The 16544-nt window shown below is 49.7% G+C and overlaps 1 protein-coding gene across 3 annotated transcripts in view; it reads right to left on the bottom strand.

Moving 5' to 3' along the window:
* Nucleotides 1–6733: 6733 nt before the first annotated feature.
* The window catches only part of Arrb1 (arrestin beta 1), a 71014-nt gene continuing 61203 nt past the window's right edge, over nucleotides 6734–16544 (bottom strand). For 2 of the 3 annotated variants that reach the window (XM_055623073.1, XM_055623071.1), the window contains exons 13-16: nucleotides 16251–16274; nucleotides 14549–14619; nucleotides 13605–13656; nucleotides 6734–12421 (exon numbers count right to left, since the gene is read on the bottom strand). In XM_055623073.1, coding sequence (XP_055479048.1) covers nucleotides 12310–12421; nucleotides 13605–13656; nucleotides 14549–14619; nucleotides 16251–16274 — 259 coding nt within the window. In that variant the 3' untranslated portion in view covers nucleotides 6734–12309. The remainder of the gene's footprint in view (nucleotides 12422–13604; nucleotides 13657–14548; nucleotides 14620–16250; nucleotides 16275–16544) is intronic. The other variant, XM_055623072.1, reaches the window with a different exon arrangement.

Genomic DNA, 16544 nt, shown 5'->3' with positions numbered 1-16544 from the left:
ATCTATCTATCTATCTATCTATCTATCTATCTATCTATCTATCTATCATGTATGCAATGTTCTGCCTGCACACCAGAAGAGGGCACCAGATCTCATTATAGATGGTTGTGAGCCACCATGTGGTTGCTGGGAACTGAACTCAGGACCTCTGGGAGAACAGCCAGTGCTCTTGACCTCTGAGCCATCTCTCTAGAATCTATGTTTATGTCTTGCTGTGTTGGCCAGGCTGATTTTGAACTCTTGGGCTTGGTGATCCTGCATCTCAGCCTCTACAGTAATCAGGCTTCAGGGAAGTACATAGTGCTATCAAATCTTCTAATCTGTGGACATGATATAGCTCTCATTTAGATCTACTTTAATTTCTTTCTGCGTAGAGTTCATGTACATACTCTGTTATGTTTTAACTAAGTATTTCAGATTTAAATGCTATTGTCTTTTACATTTCAACTTCAGAGCCAGTGAAAAGGCTCAGTAGGAAAAGCATTTGCTGCATAAGCCTGACGGCCTGAGTGCTATCTTTGCAACCCACATAAATGTGGAAGGAGAGAATGGACTCTGCAAAGTTTCCCTCTGGCCACCATGTGTGTGCTATGACATGCCTTCTCTACATACATCATGCACACACAGGCAGCTGAGAGTGATACATAAATTTAAATTAAAAATTAAAATTTCAGCCAAGAATAGTGGCATACACTCTAATCCCAGCACTCTGGAGGCAGAGCCAGGCAGATCTCTGTGGGTTAGGGGCCAGCCTGGTTTACATAGTCAGTTCTAAGACAACCAGAACTGTGTAGGGAGACTCTGTCTTGAAAAAAAAAAAATTTATTTCAATTCAGTCTAATGTTCAATGTTGCCATATAAGCACAATTGCTATTAGTGCACTGTGTTCCTATAACCATCTAAATTTACTTAGTATTTCTTCCCTTTTAGTAGAGCTCTTGAGGATGTTCACGATATCATCAAGTTGTTTGTGGGGAATACCGTTCTCTGTCTTCCTTTACAGCTGGCAGCCCACTTTATGCCTTTTCTTGCCTGTTGCACGAAGGACCAGCTAATGCTGAGTAGGAGTTGAGGAAACATTCTTTCTTGCCTACTCCCAGTTTTAAAGAAGAGCACTTAGTTTCTGAGAGTTAAATGTGTTAGCTGTGGGGCTTTAAGTGTGTGTTTGTACATATGTTTATTTGTTTGTTTGTTTACTGGGAGCATGTGCCATGGCGTCAGCACGGGGTTAGAGGACAGCTTGCAGGCATTGGCTTTCTCCTTCCACCTTGTGGGTTCTGAGTGCCTGAGGTCATCAGGTTGGTCAAGAAGTACCTTTACCCATGGAGCCATCTCACTGGCCCAGCTCTAAGGTTTTGTAGATGTCCTTTATTGGTTTTAGATTTTTCTGAGGCTGGAAAGATGGCTCAAGGGTAAAGACACTTGCTACCAAGCCTGAGAAGCCTGAGCTCAGGACACACATGGTAGAAGGGGAAAACCAATCCCAGCAATCTATCCTATGACCTCCACACATGTGCTGCGGGATACACATCTCCAAAGTGCGCACGCGCGCGCGCGCACACACACACACACACACACACACACACACACACACACTAAATAGATAGATAGATAGATAGATAGATAGATAGATAGATAGATAGATAGAAAGATAGATAGATAAATGCGATTTTATTTAATGTGTCTGACATTTTAGCTAATATCTACCTGTGTACCACACCTGATGCTCAAAGGGGCCAGAAAGAGGGTGTAGACCTTCTGTATCTTGTGATGTCGTCCGCTTTGGTCATCCCCTGAGAGAGGGGTGCATAGATCTGTGCATTTATTCTTTCTTCTCCACCCCTTGTTATCTTGAGTATGTGGGCACGCAATGATTGGGCGCATTGTATACTTAGGATTCTCCCATCTCGATAAACTGACACATTCATTATTACAAACACCCTTGTTTAACCCTGTCAACATTTTTGTTCTGAAGTCTACCTCACCAGTTATTAATATTGCCACTAATTGTGCTTTTTATTATTATTTGCATGGGATAGCTCTGCAGACCTTTGAGGGGCCGCTTTGTTTTGAGGTAGTGTCTCATGCAGCGCAGGGGCCTAGAGTTCACTGTGGAGCTGCAGCCACCCTCCTGTCATCTCCTCACTGCTGGGATTACAGGTATGAACAATACCCCTGGCCGCCATCCTTCACGGTTCAACATATCAGCCAGCGTGGCACACACTTGTAATCCCAGCACTCAGAAGGCAGAGGCAGGCAGATCTCTGAGTTCAAGGCCAGCCTGGTCTGTAGTGAGTTCCAGGATAATCAGAGCTGCGTAGTGAGACCCTGTCTTGAAAGGGGGAAAAAAGTTAACTAAAGAAGATAAATTTTAACATATCTTTATCTTTATGTTTAAAACACGTTTCTTACTGACAGAATTAGATTTGTATATAGTCCATTAGCACTTACTGTAGTTATTGATATGATTGGTTTCAGGTCTACCACTTTCATTTTTCTGTTTTTTCCCCCATAATTTTTTTTTTCTCTTATTGTGGTTGTTTCAAATTTCTGCTTCTTTTGGAATATCTGAATTTTTTTCCTTAGATTTTATTTATTATTTGTTTGTTTATATAGTATTCTGCCTGCATGTGTGCTTGCAGGCCAGAAGAGGCCACTAAATCTCATTATAGATGGTTATGAGCTACGGCGTGGTTGCTGGGAATTGACCTCAGCACCTCTAGAAGAGCAGGCAGTCCTCCTAACCTCTGAGCCATCTCTCCAGCCCCCTGAATGAATTTTAATACGGTACTGTTTCTGCTTTCATTTACAGGTTTGGTTCTATTTGTAGTTGTTGCTTCAGGGATCATGATATAGATACCTTTTCCTGGACTTCTTAGGGTTATTCGTCATTTCAAGCATAACATGTATTTTTACATATTTCTGATTACATGTATTTCTGTGTGGATGTTCACGCATGTGCATATGTGGGTATGAGGTCAGAGGACAGTATGTAGGCTTCCACCCTCAGGCTTCTGGGGGTCAGACTCCAGTCATCAGACGTAGTGGTAGCCACCTTTACCTCCTGAGCCTTGGATCATCACCGTTTGTTCCTGAAAATCTGGGCTCATCTTTGCCATAATTTTCCTTCAACTTAAAAAAATATACATTTGCTTTTTTTTCAGTAAATGTGGTGGCACAGTTGTCTTTTTTGGCCTTTCTTCATCTGAAGATCTATTTTGCAAAGATTCTTAAAGGGTGTTTTCTTATCAGATACGAGATTCTGAGTACACATCCCTGTTAGCCTCTTAAATATACTTTGTGCTCTTCTGGCTGCTGTGTTTTCTCCTGAGAAATCTGTGTTCAGATAGTAACCTTTAAGTGACTACGAGGCTTTGCCTCTACAGCAAGCAGGCAGCCATTGGTGGGCTACCCAGCCCAGGTCGTGTAAGCCAATCTAAGAAATCAGCTTCGAAATATAGATCCATCCTCAGGTTCTCATCCTGCAGTGAAGCCTAATTCACTTGAGTATGTTAATGTGCACCTTTCATTGAATTGAGGTGGGGAGCATTTAGTGATCATTATTTCCTCAAATATTTATTTTCTGCACCAATGTCTTCCTCCTCTGCTCTGAGAATTAAATGATATGAATACGCTATAATCATGTCCCATACATTGTCACACACAGGACCCCAAGGTTCCGTTAGCTTAAAAAAAAAAAATCTGTTCCTTCTTTTTTTCAGATAGAATAATTCTGTCATCTATCTTCAAGTTTGGTGACTTTTGCTGTTACTTCCCTTATGTGAGCCTAGCCAGTATTTGATTTGATTTTTTTTATTCTAAAATCTCTATTTTTGTTGTTTTTCCTATAGTTTCTGTATCTATGCTTTGAAACAACTGTCTTTCCGGCCATTTAAAATACAACAGTGTGTAAGTATTCTTAGAGCTGGCGCCTGACTGTGTTCTTTACCTTAAGTACTGGTCACCGTGTGTGTGTGTGTGTGTGTGTATGTGTGTGTGTGTGTGTGTGTGTGTGTGTCTTCAGTAATTTTAGGTTGTGTTCCGGATACTGTGAATGTTAACACAGTATGATGAGTCCTGTTATGGCATTCTATGGAATGCTAATGTTGCCAAAGCTTTCTTAAGGAAAAAAAAAAAAAACAAACAATGGCTGGTGGGATGACATCATGTGTAAATGCATTTGCTGCTCAAGCCTGTGGCATGAGTTCGAGCCCCCATAAAAGCAGATGGAGAGGAGTTCAACTCCCCAAGGTTGTCTTCCGACCTCCACACGTGTGCACATGGGATCTGTGTGTCTCCCTGTCTCTCTGTCTGTCTGTCTGTCTGTCTGTGTGTCTGGTTTTCTCTGGGGGCTGTTTTTGTTGCTTGCCTGTTTTGTTTATTGAGACAAGGTCTCCCTACAAAACCAAAGCTGGCCTAGAACGTGCAATGTTGACCAGACTGGCCTCACACTTCCAGTCTCTGCCTTCTACATGCTGGGGTTACAGGTGTACTAAAATAATTATTTACATTTTGGGAGATGCAGAGCTGATCTGGTCTCAGTTCTAACTTTCACCTTTCTCTTGCTCTGTATTTCCAGGCACCTGCAGTAGCAAACCACATTTGCCAGGATCCTTTAAAAGTCAGCTTGGAATTGGGTTCAGCCAATAACAGGTACCGGCATGGATCTAGAAGACAGGAGGGAAACAGAGAGGCCAGAGAGTTTCCTCCACTTTCCGGTTTGGGCAGCAGCCCCAGCAATGGCTGTGTGTGAGTCCGTTCTCATCGCTATTACAAAATGCTTGACAGAAGCAACCTGAAGGATCTATTGGCTCACGGTTTCGGGTGTTGTAGCAGGAGGATGTATCAGAGGAAGTGTGGCAGTTAACACACACACACACTCACAGAGAGGGAGAGAGAGAACCTACACCTCCTTCTTTCATTCCGTCTAGACCCCTAGCCTGTGAGACGGTGTTACCACCTTTAGGGCAGATCTCTCTCTGTCGAACCTGTCCGGAAAAGCCCTCTCAGATGCTCGCAGAGATGTGCTTTATTAACCCTGGAGACACTTCTCAGCCCAATCGAGGTCACAGTCAAGATTAACTGTTTGGGCTGGGGTACCGGCTCGGTTGGAAAGTGCTTACCAAGTAAGCATGAAGCCCTGAGTTCAGCTCCTCCCACATACACACATGGGGTCGGTGGTGCACCCATGATCCAGCCCCGTTTTCAGGAGGAAGAAACAGGAGGACCCTTGGGGCTTGCTGGCCAGTCAGCCTAGCCAAGGCAGTGAGCTGCAGGCTCAAGGAGAGACCCTGTCTCAAAAAAAATAAGATGGAGGACTGAGGGAAGCACGAGGCATTGGCCTGAGGCTTCTTCCAGTTGTACAGATGTGAATGTGTGTGCCACCCCATCCCCACCCCCCAAAAAAAACAACTCAAAAGACTGACCATCCCAGCCTTGCGTCTTTTGCGCTCTTCCTCCTTGAGACGCCTTGTCTCTCCACGTCCCTGCTGGGTTCCCCCAGTTCTTCAGCTGGAGTCCTGTCACCTACCGCCTTCCCCAGGAGAGGTGACGCCTTCTTATATCCGACCACTGGGATTTTTTCACACCCCATTTTCCCTCTCATCTCCAACATATTAATCTCCCAGGGCTGGAGAGGTGACTCCTTGGTAAAGAGCTGTGGCTGCTCTTGCAGAGGACCCGGTTCCGATCCAAGCACACACACAGTGGCTCACAACCATCCCAAACTCCAGTGCCAGGGCACCTGCTGCCCTCTTCTGACTTCCCTGAGCACCAGGCATGGGCATGGTACACACACACAGGCAGGCAAAACACTCATAAAGGTAAAATTAAATAAACAGACCTAAACACAAACAAAAAAGATGAAATGCCCACGTTTTCCTCCTGCACTGCTTTGTCTTCGAGAGAACAACAGAAGGAACAACCCACCTATGGCTACCCAGGAGGGCAAGGCTTTGACATAAGTTGGCACAATCTTCATAAGAATATAAAAAATAAATTTTCGCTGGGCACAGAGGCGCATGCCTGTAATCCCAGCACTTGGGGAGACAGAGGCACGCAGATCTCTGTGAGTTCAAGGTCAGCCTGGTCAACAAAGCAAGTCCAGGATAGCCAAGGCTACACAGAGCAAGCCTGTCTTAAAATTAATTAGCTAGTTCATTTTCATCACACAACTAAATTTATGTAAAATTATATTGCATAGGCCTCCTTTTTCGGTGTGTGTATGTGCACCACCTTGCCTGGCATGCCTCCTCTTTTTATTGAAAATAGGACAGTCTGTCAGAATGTTGGCTGCTCCTCTTCATCTAGGTCCCTAACTCATCCCGTGTCCCATTAGCCCAGGAGCAGGTGAGGCTTGGGGAAATGAAGGGGCTTCAGAAAGACCTGGCAGCGTGCAGGCTTTGTAATGTGAGCAGGGGCTGAGGGCTCCAGCTGAGGGGACGAACTGTAAATGATGGGAATCAGGGGCTTCAGGGGCAAAGCAGGGCTCGTGGACTCCAGCCAGTTTGGAGAAAGACCAAAGGAGTGGCAGCTTCCCCCATGAAGCTAGACATTTAGAAAGACAGGAGCAGAGAATTCTCCCAGGGAACCTTGGGGGGGGGGGGCAGAGATGAGGCACAAAACCTAAGGCAGGGGGGGGCGGGGCGGGGCAGGGCAGGGCAGGAAGGCACTTCTCGGTTTCTGTCCTGTCCTGTTGGGGCTTTCGAGACAAGAAATGAAAACACAGCCAGCGTGCTCCATCACAAAAGGCCTTTAATGGCCTCTCGTTCAAGGTTCTTTTGCTCATTTGTCCTGTTAGAGTTGAATAAACTATAATGACTTCACGGGACAAGGGCGGCCACAGGTACAACAGGTTGACCTGGACGTGGTCCAGGAAAGAATGTGCCACAAATCATCACTTCACAGAGGTCCACAGGCCTGAGACCGCCCCAGCCACCCCGCCCCACCACACCCAGGACCCACGTCGGCTCCCACTCCTCGGAAGAGGCAGCCCCGAAGCAGCCCCTACTGGACCCAACCCTGAGCAGAGATACCCAGGGCAGACAGCAAATCCTGCAGTGCCATTTTGTGTGGGCCCTGTGGGTGGGCAACCCAGGCCAAGATCCTATCCCCTGCCACCTCATACGACCTCTCTTCCTACCCACCACCCTTATTTCCCTTTTAGTAGTCCCTATAAGGTGGGCAGAGCCTGGTACTAGCCCTTTACACATGGGAATCTGAGGTCAGTGGGGTCTCCTAGGCCACACTTGCACTGATTATAAACACCCGCTGGCATTCTTTCTCTCATGCCATGTAATTGGCAATGCCCTGGGCTCCAAATCCTCACCCAGAATGCCCCAAGAGGTGGGCCCAGGCAGGCCTTTTTGCCAAAGGCTGACCTAAGTCTTATCAAGGAGCTGTCCTGCAAGTGAATCCCTATGCCACTGCAGGCCATGAGAGAGGGCAGCTGGTGGACTGCAGAAGGGGGGGTCAGCCTCTCTCTGGGCACAAAAGCCTCCTGTGGTGTACATGGACACCTACATGTGTGGAATAGAATCTTAGGAGAGTCACTCATGAAGATTTGCTTTAAATGCCCCTCAGGAATCCTACCTCAGAAAAGCTTTCCCCAGCACATCTCTTACTCGAACCTGGATTCCTACCCCTTGGCTGTGCATAAAGAAGCCAACCCTAGCTCCTCCTCCCACTGCCCTGCTCTTCCTGTCAAGCCACGGGCCTTGCCTAAGAACGAGTCCTGAGTGGACATTGGGCCTCGATCCTCACTCCATGGTCCCTGTGCAGCACACGCCAATATCATGACCAAGGTCTACCTTCACTGAGCATCAGGCCCAGCCCACATCAAACTCATCCCCAAGCTTGAGGGTGGCTCAACTAGAAAACAAGTGCACATGTGCGCTCAAATGCGTGGACCTGGTGACCTGAGTTCCAACACAAAGTCTGTGTCAGGATGCTGGAGTCACCCCAACACACAAAAGCAAGAAGAGAGCCTGTGCTTGCTGGTCTAAGATCAACCCCCAGAACGGTGGTTTGAAGGTTTTCTTCAAAGCAGAATTTAAAAGTGAAACCTCAATAGACAAGAGTTAAAAGCAGTTATTCCGGAGAAGGTGGGAATGAGGAGAGGGCTGGAGTCTCAGCCCCCCTTCCCCAGTTTCTCCTGGTAGCAGCCCCCTGGGAGGCTGTGTGGAACACCGAGAGGTGTGCTTGGTCTGCAGACAGTGGGTCCCAGGGACCTGTGCTTTGACTTTGACCTCCCTTTCGGGGGTAACAAGTTGGCGATGCTGAGGGAGGTTGCTTCCCCTTCCATGGGCCTCCCGTTGAAGCTAGTGTGCATGGGGGCAGAGGTGTGATCTGCTCCCATCGGTAGGCTGCTTAGAGCCAGGAGGGAGGGCAGAAGTTGTGGAGCTGCCTGGACCAGGCCCAAGACAGGCTCTGTGGATAAAAATCAGTGAAGTCCTATTTGGTCCTTAAGTTTAAAAAGAGTAAGTATCAGAACAGACAGCAGCCTGTGTCCTGGGAGTTCACGGTTGAAGCCTAGCCCCTCTCTGAGGGATGGGAGCCTTAGCCATTGGTGGGAGAGAGCTGCCCTGGGTTACAGAAGCTTCTGTGAGTGGATCAGCTAGGTCTCAGCTCCCAGAGCAAGAGGACTGGACATTCCCAAAGGTCTCCAAGGAGCTGTAGTGGAGGATCTGTTGATCCAGGACGAGATCTTATACTTAGAAGAGGCAACCTCTACTTCCTCTCACCCTTGGGTTTCTTGGGTGGCACAACAGTGGGTTCATCTCCCTGACCTACAGTCAGAGTCCAGGCACAAGATGCTCCTCCCCACCCTCCTACCCCCAGTCACTGACAACACCCATGTCTTCTGCGTGCTGGTTGCTGGGACCCATCCTTAAACAATAGCACCTACACTTCTCCCCGAGTGTGGTCACCAAAGCCACAATGGCTGATTGTCCTTGTGGCTGATATCTAACTGGGAAAATCAGGACAAAAGACAGAGACTGGCAAACAGAGGGCTCATTCCGCAGCGAGCTTCCTGCGTGACCTCGGGCCTCCTCCCTGCGGTGCCAGGGCCGCACCTGTGCAGCAGGTTGCAGCCTACAGAGGACTGGTTCCTGGCTCTCACCTCACCTTGAGCCCATAGCAATCCCTCAAATAAATCAGACAAAGGCTATTGTTCTAGCGAGTAGGGACTGAGAGGTGGCCCTTTCGCTGCACCAGGTGGGCATCAGGCTCTCAGCCACCCTTCACGGGGAGCCAGCTATGCTTTAAAGCTGAAATGGCCATGCGTCCAGCCAAGCAGCTCAGTCCTTATCTTTCTGGGAACTGAATTCCTCTCTTGGCTGGGGCACCAGGCAAGTCCAAGCTGGACTGACAAGCTTTTTCCAAAGCATGCACTCCCTGCCCAGATTGGCATCAACATGTGCCCTTTGGAAAGTCCCAGTGTGGGCTGTTTGGTGGCACACGCCCCAGTCTGTCACAGAAAAAGGCCAATACCACTCAATGATGCTGGAAGCTCATGAGGCTCTCCTGTCTCCAGTTTCACTCCCAGTGCTGCCTGGCCAGGCCAGGAATACTCCAGGACAAAGGAAAGCCCCGCAGAGAAGTACCAGGTCATGTGGGATGAGGTGAGGCATGGTGTCTGGAAAACACCAGAGGCCTAGACCGAAGAAACACATCAACTTGTGCATTTCACCCATCATGGCAGCACACGATGGCGAAGCAGGGGCAAATGACACCAAATTGCAGTCTCCTGCAGTGTAATTCCCAGGGTGATTTTGAATCCACCTGGAAGGGATACTGTATCCAAGCTCACAAGGCACTCCGTGGACTAGCTGTGGCCAGCACTGTCAACACTGGCCTCTAACTTTCCCCTGGCCAGAAGCTTTCTATAGACAAGGATTCTAAGGAGAGATTCATCTCAGTGTCTACAGTACCCAGCATAAAAGAAAAAAGCTGTCAGAAAGGATGGTTTGGCTGGGACCAAACTTGATCATTGCCTCAGGCAGGCCTGGCTCAAAGTACACAGAGGCAGCCAGGGCCTTGATGCTTCCCTGCAGGTAAAGAAATTTCAGTTGATCTGTGGGATAAACCCAAAGGGTGACTGGGGATGCTGAAGTTCAGGAAGCTCAAGAATCTAGACAAAGAGATCCTTTGCTTGTACAAGGTAAGGATGGGGGAGAGGAGGAGTTAGCCCAAATGCTAACAGGCTTTGAATCAGCTCCAAAGGTTTTAGTGGAAAGGAGTGGCGGGCACATGCTTGCCTTACACTGTTCAAGATTTTAATCAATTCTATAGGTGCAAAAGTGCCCAGCTAGCTCTGGCAGGGGCTGGATGCCGGAGGAGCCTGCAGGTAGGACCCCAGGGCTGGCCAGGGAATATGACTGCCCCAAGCTAGCTGTTCTAATCTGCCTTGAGTTGACTGCTTATGAGATTTAGGAGGTGCAGGGCCAGTGGGCCTGGATCATTTCACCATGAGAAGCAATTGCAATCGTTGGGCATGATGGGCTGAAAATGGTTGGGATTCAATCTGTATAATAAAGTACAAAGCCAGTAGTGGTGGAACACGCCTGTAATCCCAGCACTTGAGACAAGAGGATCAAGAATTCAAAGTAATTCTCAGCTACACACTGAATTCGTGCCTATCCTAGGCTACATGGTACTGTCTCAAAAACAAACAAAAGGTTGCGGTCTCCCCTCTCAGACAAGCATGGAACTAAGAAAAAGGGACCCGAAATCAAGATGAGAGCCTCTTGCCCTGCTAATCAATATGTTTGAGAAAACCAAGGTTGTCCACTCACTTCTCATGCAAACCTCAGCAAACATAAGCTCTGGCACAGAGAAGGTTGCAAAAGCTGTGGCCACAACGTGAGATCAGACAAGCCGATTAGGTCCAAGGGCAGGAAGGCGCACTCAGTGCTCTGCCCAGCCCTGAGTCCTCTGAGGTCCCAACAACCTCCTCTGAAGGCAGATGGAGCAGCTGGCATCCCAGCTCCACCAGGTAGATCAGAGGCCCTGAGAGCCACAAATTTACAGAAGCTAGAACCGGAAACTCTTGGGATCATCTGGTCTACCTCTTGGCTTTCCGACAAAAAACTGGCCCAAGGTCACACAAGAAGCTGGCATCAAAGACCAAACAAGGATATCTTTAAGCACTTTGTTTTACCACCTGTTTGTTCTGTTACCCCAAGACACCCCAGCCAAATCACACTGACACCAGCTGATGGATACCACCATGACTCTGCATACCAGTGGGGTCAACTCCTTCGGGAAAGGAGCCAGCTGCCTTCCTACTAGAGAGTACATCTCTATGGAGGCCACCTTCTGGGAATGGGTTCCCTTAACCATGAGAATGGTGGCCTCAGGTAGCTCTCTCTCCTGGCTTGTAGAGCCAAGTCACTGGAGAACTACCAGAAGTTGGAAGACACTGGGGACTCCATCCACCTGTAGCCCCCATCCTTGCTTCCTGCAGGACTATCCACTAAAGAGGAGGAGGCAAGTTCATCTCCCTGCCCTGCCTCATCTTCTCAACCTCCCTCAGAAAGCCTCCTCAGTAGCTTTGGCTCACTACCAGGGGCTGGTGTTTGTTAAATACCCACTTCCCCACTCTGTGCCCACACACAAACTGTAACAAAGCTAAGATATCTCATCCCATCAGTATATGTGCGGCTGGATGTAGAGCCTGCCTCAGTCTAGGTGTCTGCTGGTTAGAAAGGCAGCCTATTGCTCCTCACTCCTGGGGTCTGTGTGCCTCCCCCATGAGATACAGGGACATGGACCAAGGATGAGAGTAGAGGGAGTGGAGTCTCTGGTAGGCTTGGACCACAAAAAAATAAAATAAAATCATCAAGACTCTCGTCACAAGTCCAGCCCTTTCCCACCTTCAATACAAGTCCTCTTTTAGCTGCCCAAACTGTCACCTCCTGGGACTGCAAACATCTTCTTGCCCAACCCCTACATATCATCATACCCACCATCACTGTGGCCTTCTGGCCCCAGTCTCCCATTTCTGCTCCCCACCTCAAGCCAAATCCCAAGGCCAGGCAGTGTGGCCTTTCTGGGAATGAGCATGAAAAGGGGGCGGACAGGTGATTGCAGAGGGATGGCTGAGGATGTGCTATGGTCCTGCTGGCATGGTGACGTGAGGCCAGTTCTGAGGCCAGAGGCTCATCACCGAGACTTGGAAGACCACTGGGGCCCCCTGGTAGAAACTGGAAGAACAAAAGGGAAGGGAGAACCAGAATGGGAAGGAGACGAGAAAGCATCGAGTGCAGACGTGAACCTGGAGCTGCCAGGGTGTGGGCTGGCCCCAGTCTATCTGTTGTTGAGGTGTGGAGAGCCAGTGCCATCATCCTCTTCATCCTTGTCATCCTTAATGCCTTTCAGCCTCTGCCGGGCAAAGTCCTCAAATACAATGTCGTCATCACTAGTGGAAGAGACAAGGAAAATGTCTTGTGTTTGCAGGGGCAGACAACAAGCAGACCCAAATGCCTGGCCAGATGTGGGGAGAGGGACTCAGGAGAGAACCACGCTCTCCAGGGTCTCTGGGATGACCTCAGGCAGAAAGGTGTGCCAGGCTACCCATTTAGAAGCCCACTGGTGGCTGTGGGGATTGTCACACATAAATGACAAGAAGTTTGCCTCTCAACATCTAAGGGCTAGAAAAGTGAACCAGTTTCAGACACCTAGTGGTAGAATGTGGCTCTACAGGGAATCCCCAAAGAACATCCCAAAGCAACCCCATTTCACCCCTCAAAATCAAACCAACAAGATTGCTTCAGGGAGCATGCTGTTTCAACCAGGAAGTTGGTGCTGGGCTCTGAGGAAGAGAAAGCCTATACAGGCTCTTCCTCCTAGAAGTACTAGCCCACATGCTATCCCCAGGGACCGACAGCAGACCCACAGGGGAAAAGGTGCCTGGCTAGCGTGGCAGGACTAAGGACTGTTTCTTTCCATCATGTCACTTAAGCACAGGCAGAGGCACATGAAGTCCCTTGCCCCACAGAGTTCAGCCAGCTGAAAAGTCTTCCTCACAGGGCAACTTGAAACTCCCATTTCCCAGAGCTCTTCAAAGAGTCAAGGAAAGAAGGTTTAGGGAGCTGGAGGGAGAAAGCAGCCTGCCCCAGAGGTGATTCAAGCCATTGAACCAGGTCCTCTTCCTCTGGCCATTGTTTGGTGCCCCGTGGCCTTCCACCGCAGGGGAATCCGAATCAGTCGGTCCTCAGGGGCGGCAGAAATGACAGCACCCAGACACCTTCTCCACCCTACAGGCAGCCTCCAACTGGTATGGGCCAGGTGAGAGAGGGGAGCCCAGGGGCTGAACCAGCCCCGTGCCAGCCAGCCAGCTGAGTGGGTGCTGCGGATGACGAACGTGCAAGGAAGACAGACCCCACCAAGGCAGGAGGAAGAGGAACAGGCACGGAGGGTCCTTCAGGTCACATGCAGGCAAGCAGGTTGCTGAAGAGGCGAGCAGAGGTGGCGCCCAGCAGACAGGTTAGACCAGCTGCCCTCAGAGGTTAATAAGCATTTATGCAAATCACCCCTCCACCTCTCCTGTCCCACCTCCAGCCCCACACCCAGACAATCACAGGCAGGAAGGTTCGGCTTACTTGGTGTCAAGCTCTATGAGATTGGTGTCTACCGGAGTCTCGCTCTCTGGAACTGAACATACACACGAGGCTCGTGAGGCACCCAGTGAGGAACGGGATAAGGACCCCACCACCACCCCGGGGAAGGGAGGAGGGAGGAGAGGGGGAAGCCTCCCAGGTCAAAAGCCGCAGATGCAAGGAAGGGAGGCCTCCATGCCCACTGAAGACCCTGCAGGAGACAGGTCTCCAACGTGAGACACAGGAATTTCTTGCTTCCTGTGTCCATTTACTCTAAGATTGTTTTTACGGTCCTGGCTAGCCACAAACTTGTGATCCCCCTGCCTCACACACCTCTCTCTGCTGCAAAGGTGGGCGCGTGCTGTGGTGCCTGGCTGTTTTCTCACACTGTAACCTCTCTGAATTCCGAGTGCCATCTACGGCATTGCAGAGTCTATTAGTAGGCACAGGCTTCGTTTGTAACGTGGACTGTAGCAATGGTCCCTTTCAGTGGAATACGGCCAATCTGTCACCACTTTCAAAACTCAGGGAATATGGGGACTGAAAAATGGCTCAGCACTGAGAGTACTGGGCCTTCAGGTCGTGGGCTCAATTCCCAGCATATACAGGGTGTCTTAACAACCATCTGTCACTCCAGTCCCAGTGGATCTGACACCCTCTTCTGGCCTACGAGGTATTGTATGTATGTAGTACACAGGCATACATATACATAAAATAATTTTTAAATGGAAAAAAAAATTAAAAATCCACCAACATGGCCTGCCCTCCCCTCCTAGCCTCCCTCTCTCTGTCTCCCAGTTGGGTCAAAAGCAAATGCCAGTTGTACTGTGGGTCCTGCAAAAGACAGGGAGCTGGGGAAAGGTGGCACCGGGAAGGCTAACACAGAAACAAGCGGGGTGTTGGGTTAACAGGTAAGCCCCACCCCAGTGACCCACAGGTCCACTCACCTTCGCGGTGTGGAGGCTCCTCTTTAGGCTTGGGGTGCATTAAGGTAAAGGGTAGTTCCACAGCCACGTCGCTGAAACACATACCCAACTCAGTGAGCTCCGAGGAAGCCCCAGGCTCTGAGCTCTGCCGCCCTGTCAGTCGGAGGCCTGGGGAGGTCACTGAGAAGCAACCTCACTCCAGTTCAGCTACTCTGACCTTCGCCTCTTCTCCTGTCTTTACAAAGTGATAGAAGCCCTACCAACCCCACTCCACCCCAGCAAAAGAAAAGAAGCAAAAATCCCCCCAGTTTTAAGGATTGTGGGCTGGGGACGTGCCCGCTGGGGACTCACACCATGGTCAGTGGGTGACCAAGGTATCCTGAGACCCTGACCACCTCAAATCACCATGGCCTCCTGACATTACCTCCCCCTGCCAAATTTTCTCCCAACCTTACCCACCCCATCTCCCAACCTCCCATAAAGGTGTTCGGGTGAGTCCACGTCCCTACAGGCTTCAGGGACCGGGGTTCAGAGCTGTCCATGCCATGTGCAGATTCTGGCGCCTCATATGTGTGCATGTGAGAGGGAGAGCTGCCCATTGCTGGGTAACCAGGCCTTCCCTGACCATGTCTCTGACAGACAGGCTGAGGACAAGAGCAGGAACTTGTTGGTACAGAGTGTACCTAGGACTGTTCCAAGGCCCTCTTTAGAGCAACTCCTGTAATCCTCACAACAGTCCTATTTGTTATGATGGCCTTGGCACGGACCAGGAAGCTAAAGTACGAGGAGATTAAGCCTCTTGCCTCAGGCTGCACAGCTATGAGGTGGTAGGTGAAGAAAGACTCCAGCTCCATCGTTCATCCCCTTAGTCATCTGTTTGTCATCCCCTGAATGACAAACAGAATCGAGAGACTGATAGAAAGTAGCCCCAAAGGCTCCTCTCTGCCCAAGGAGGAAAGCTTCCCTAAAACTATGAATGCCTCCAGAACACAACCACATTTTTTATTGATCCAGCTGGGAGGGAGGAACGGACTGGGTGTGGAGAGCTGGTCGAAGCCGGATTCAGTCAGCCTTCAAAGAAGCCACACTGTATGTGATTGGAAGGACCTGTGCTTGGCTTTGCCAGGCTGTGAGTGATAAGGACACCGCTGTTTCCCTTCTGGGATTCCAGTATCCTGTATAAGCCTGGCCCGCAAGTGTGGACTCATAAACTCTTTGCTGGATGACACTGCACAAGACCGAATTTTCTCTTGAATCACTCAGGTTTGGTAGGATAAGAGACGCCATCATCATGTGACAGCAGGAGGCCACACTCACTATCATGTCTGGGGTAGACATGTTCCTAAATTGTCATCTGGCTGCAAGGGCAACTGACTGCAGTTGGCCGTGACTGCTCAGTGGAGCAGAAGTTTGAAAGCCACTAAGAAGGCAGCATATCTCTGAAACATCCTAGGATTTGGGTCGGTAACTTAGTTGCCCTCCTAGGGACCACTGCCCAGATCACTGTTGTCTACAAAGGTCTTGTCACTTGAGTGGGAAGGAAAGCTGGTTGAGGTGTCTTGCCAGGAGCTACATCCAGGTACAGTTCTGGTTTCAGTACATCCCCAGCCTGCAATTTGAGCTGACCCTCTAGATTCTTCCCTCCCACCTCCAGTTCTGATCAGCTAGTGACCCTGGGACCTCCAGGAAGGTGGACAAAGCAGGACAAAGGGAGGGGCTTTACCTGGATGCGAGGTCTCCCAACAGGCTGAGTGGGCCAGGGGAGGCGGAAGAAGCAGCAGGACAGAGCGCAGAGCGGGAGGAAAGAGAAAGGACATTCATTCACTGCACGCCACCCAGCCACAGAAGACCCAAAGGACACGCTCCCCACCCCTGTGCATCCGACATCTCATCTACGGCATGGAGGGGCGGACTGGCTTGCAGAGCCCCTGAACCCCAGGATCTTCGTTGATAAAAGCTAATCTTCCCATTCCCGGGCTATCTAATGGCAGAGGAAAGACTCTGGGGGGTCACTGGG

This window comes from Psammomys obesus, unplaced genomic scaffold, assembly GCF_907164565.1.
Source record: "Psammomys obesus unplaced genomic scaffold, mPsaObe1.curated_primary_1811, whole genome shotgun sequence".
In the NCBI taxonomy this organism is placed as follows: domain Eukaryota; kingdom Metazoa; phylum Chordata; class Mammalia; order Rodentia; family Muridae; genus Psammomys; species Psammomys obesus.
The sequence above is the reverse complement of the archived record's forward strand: the minus strand, read 5'-3'. Positions and strand labels throughout refer to the sequence as shown.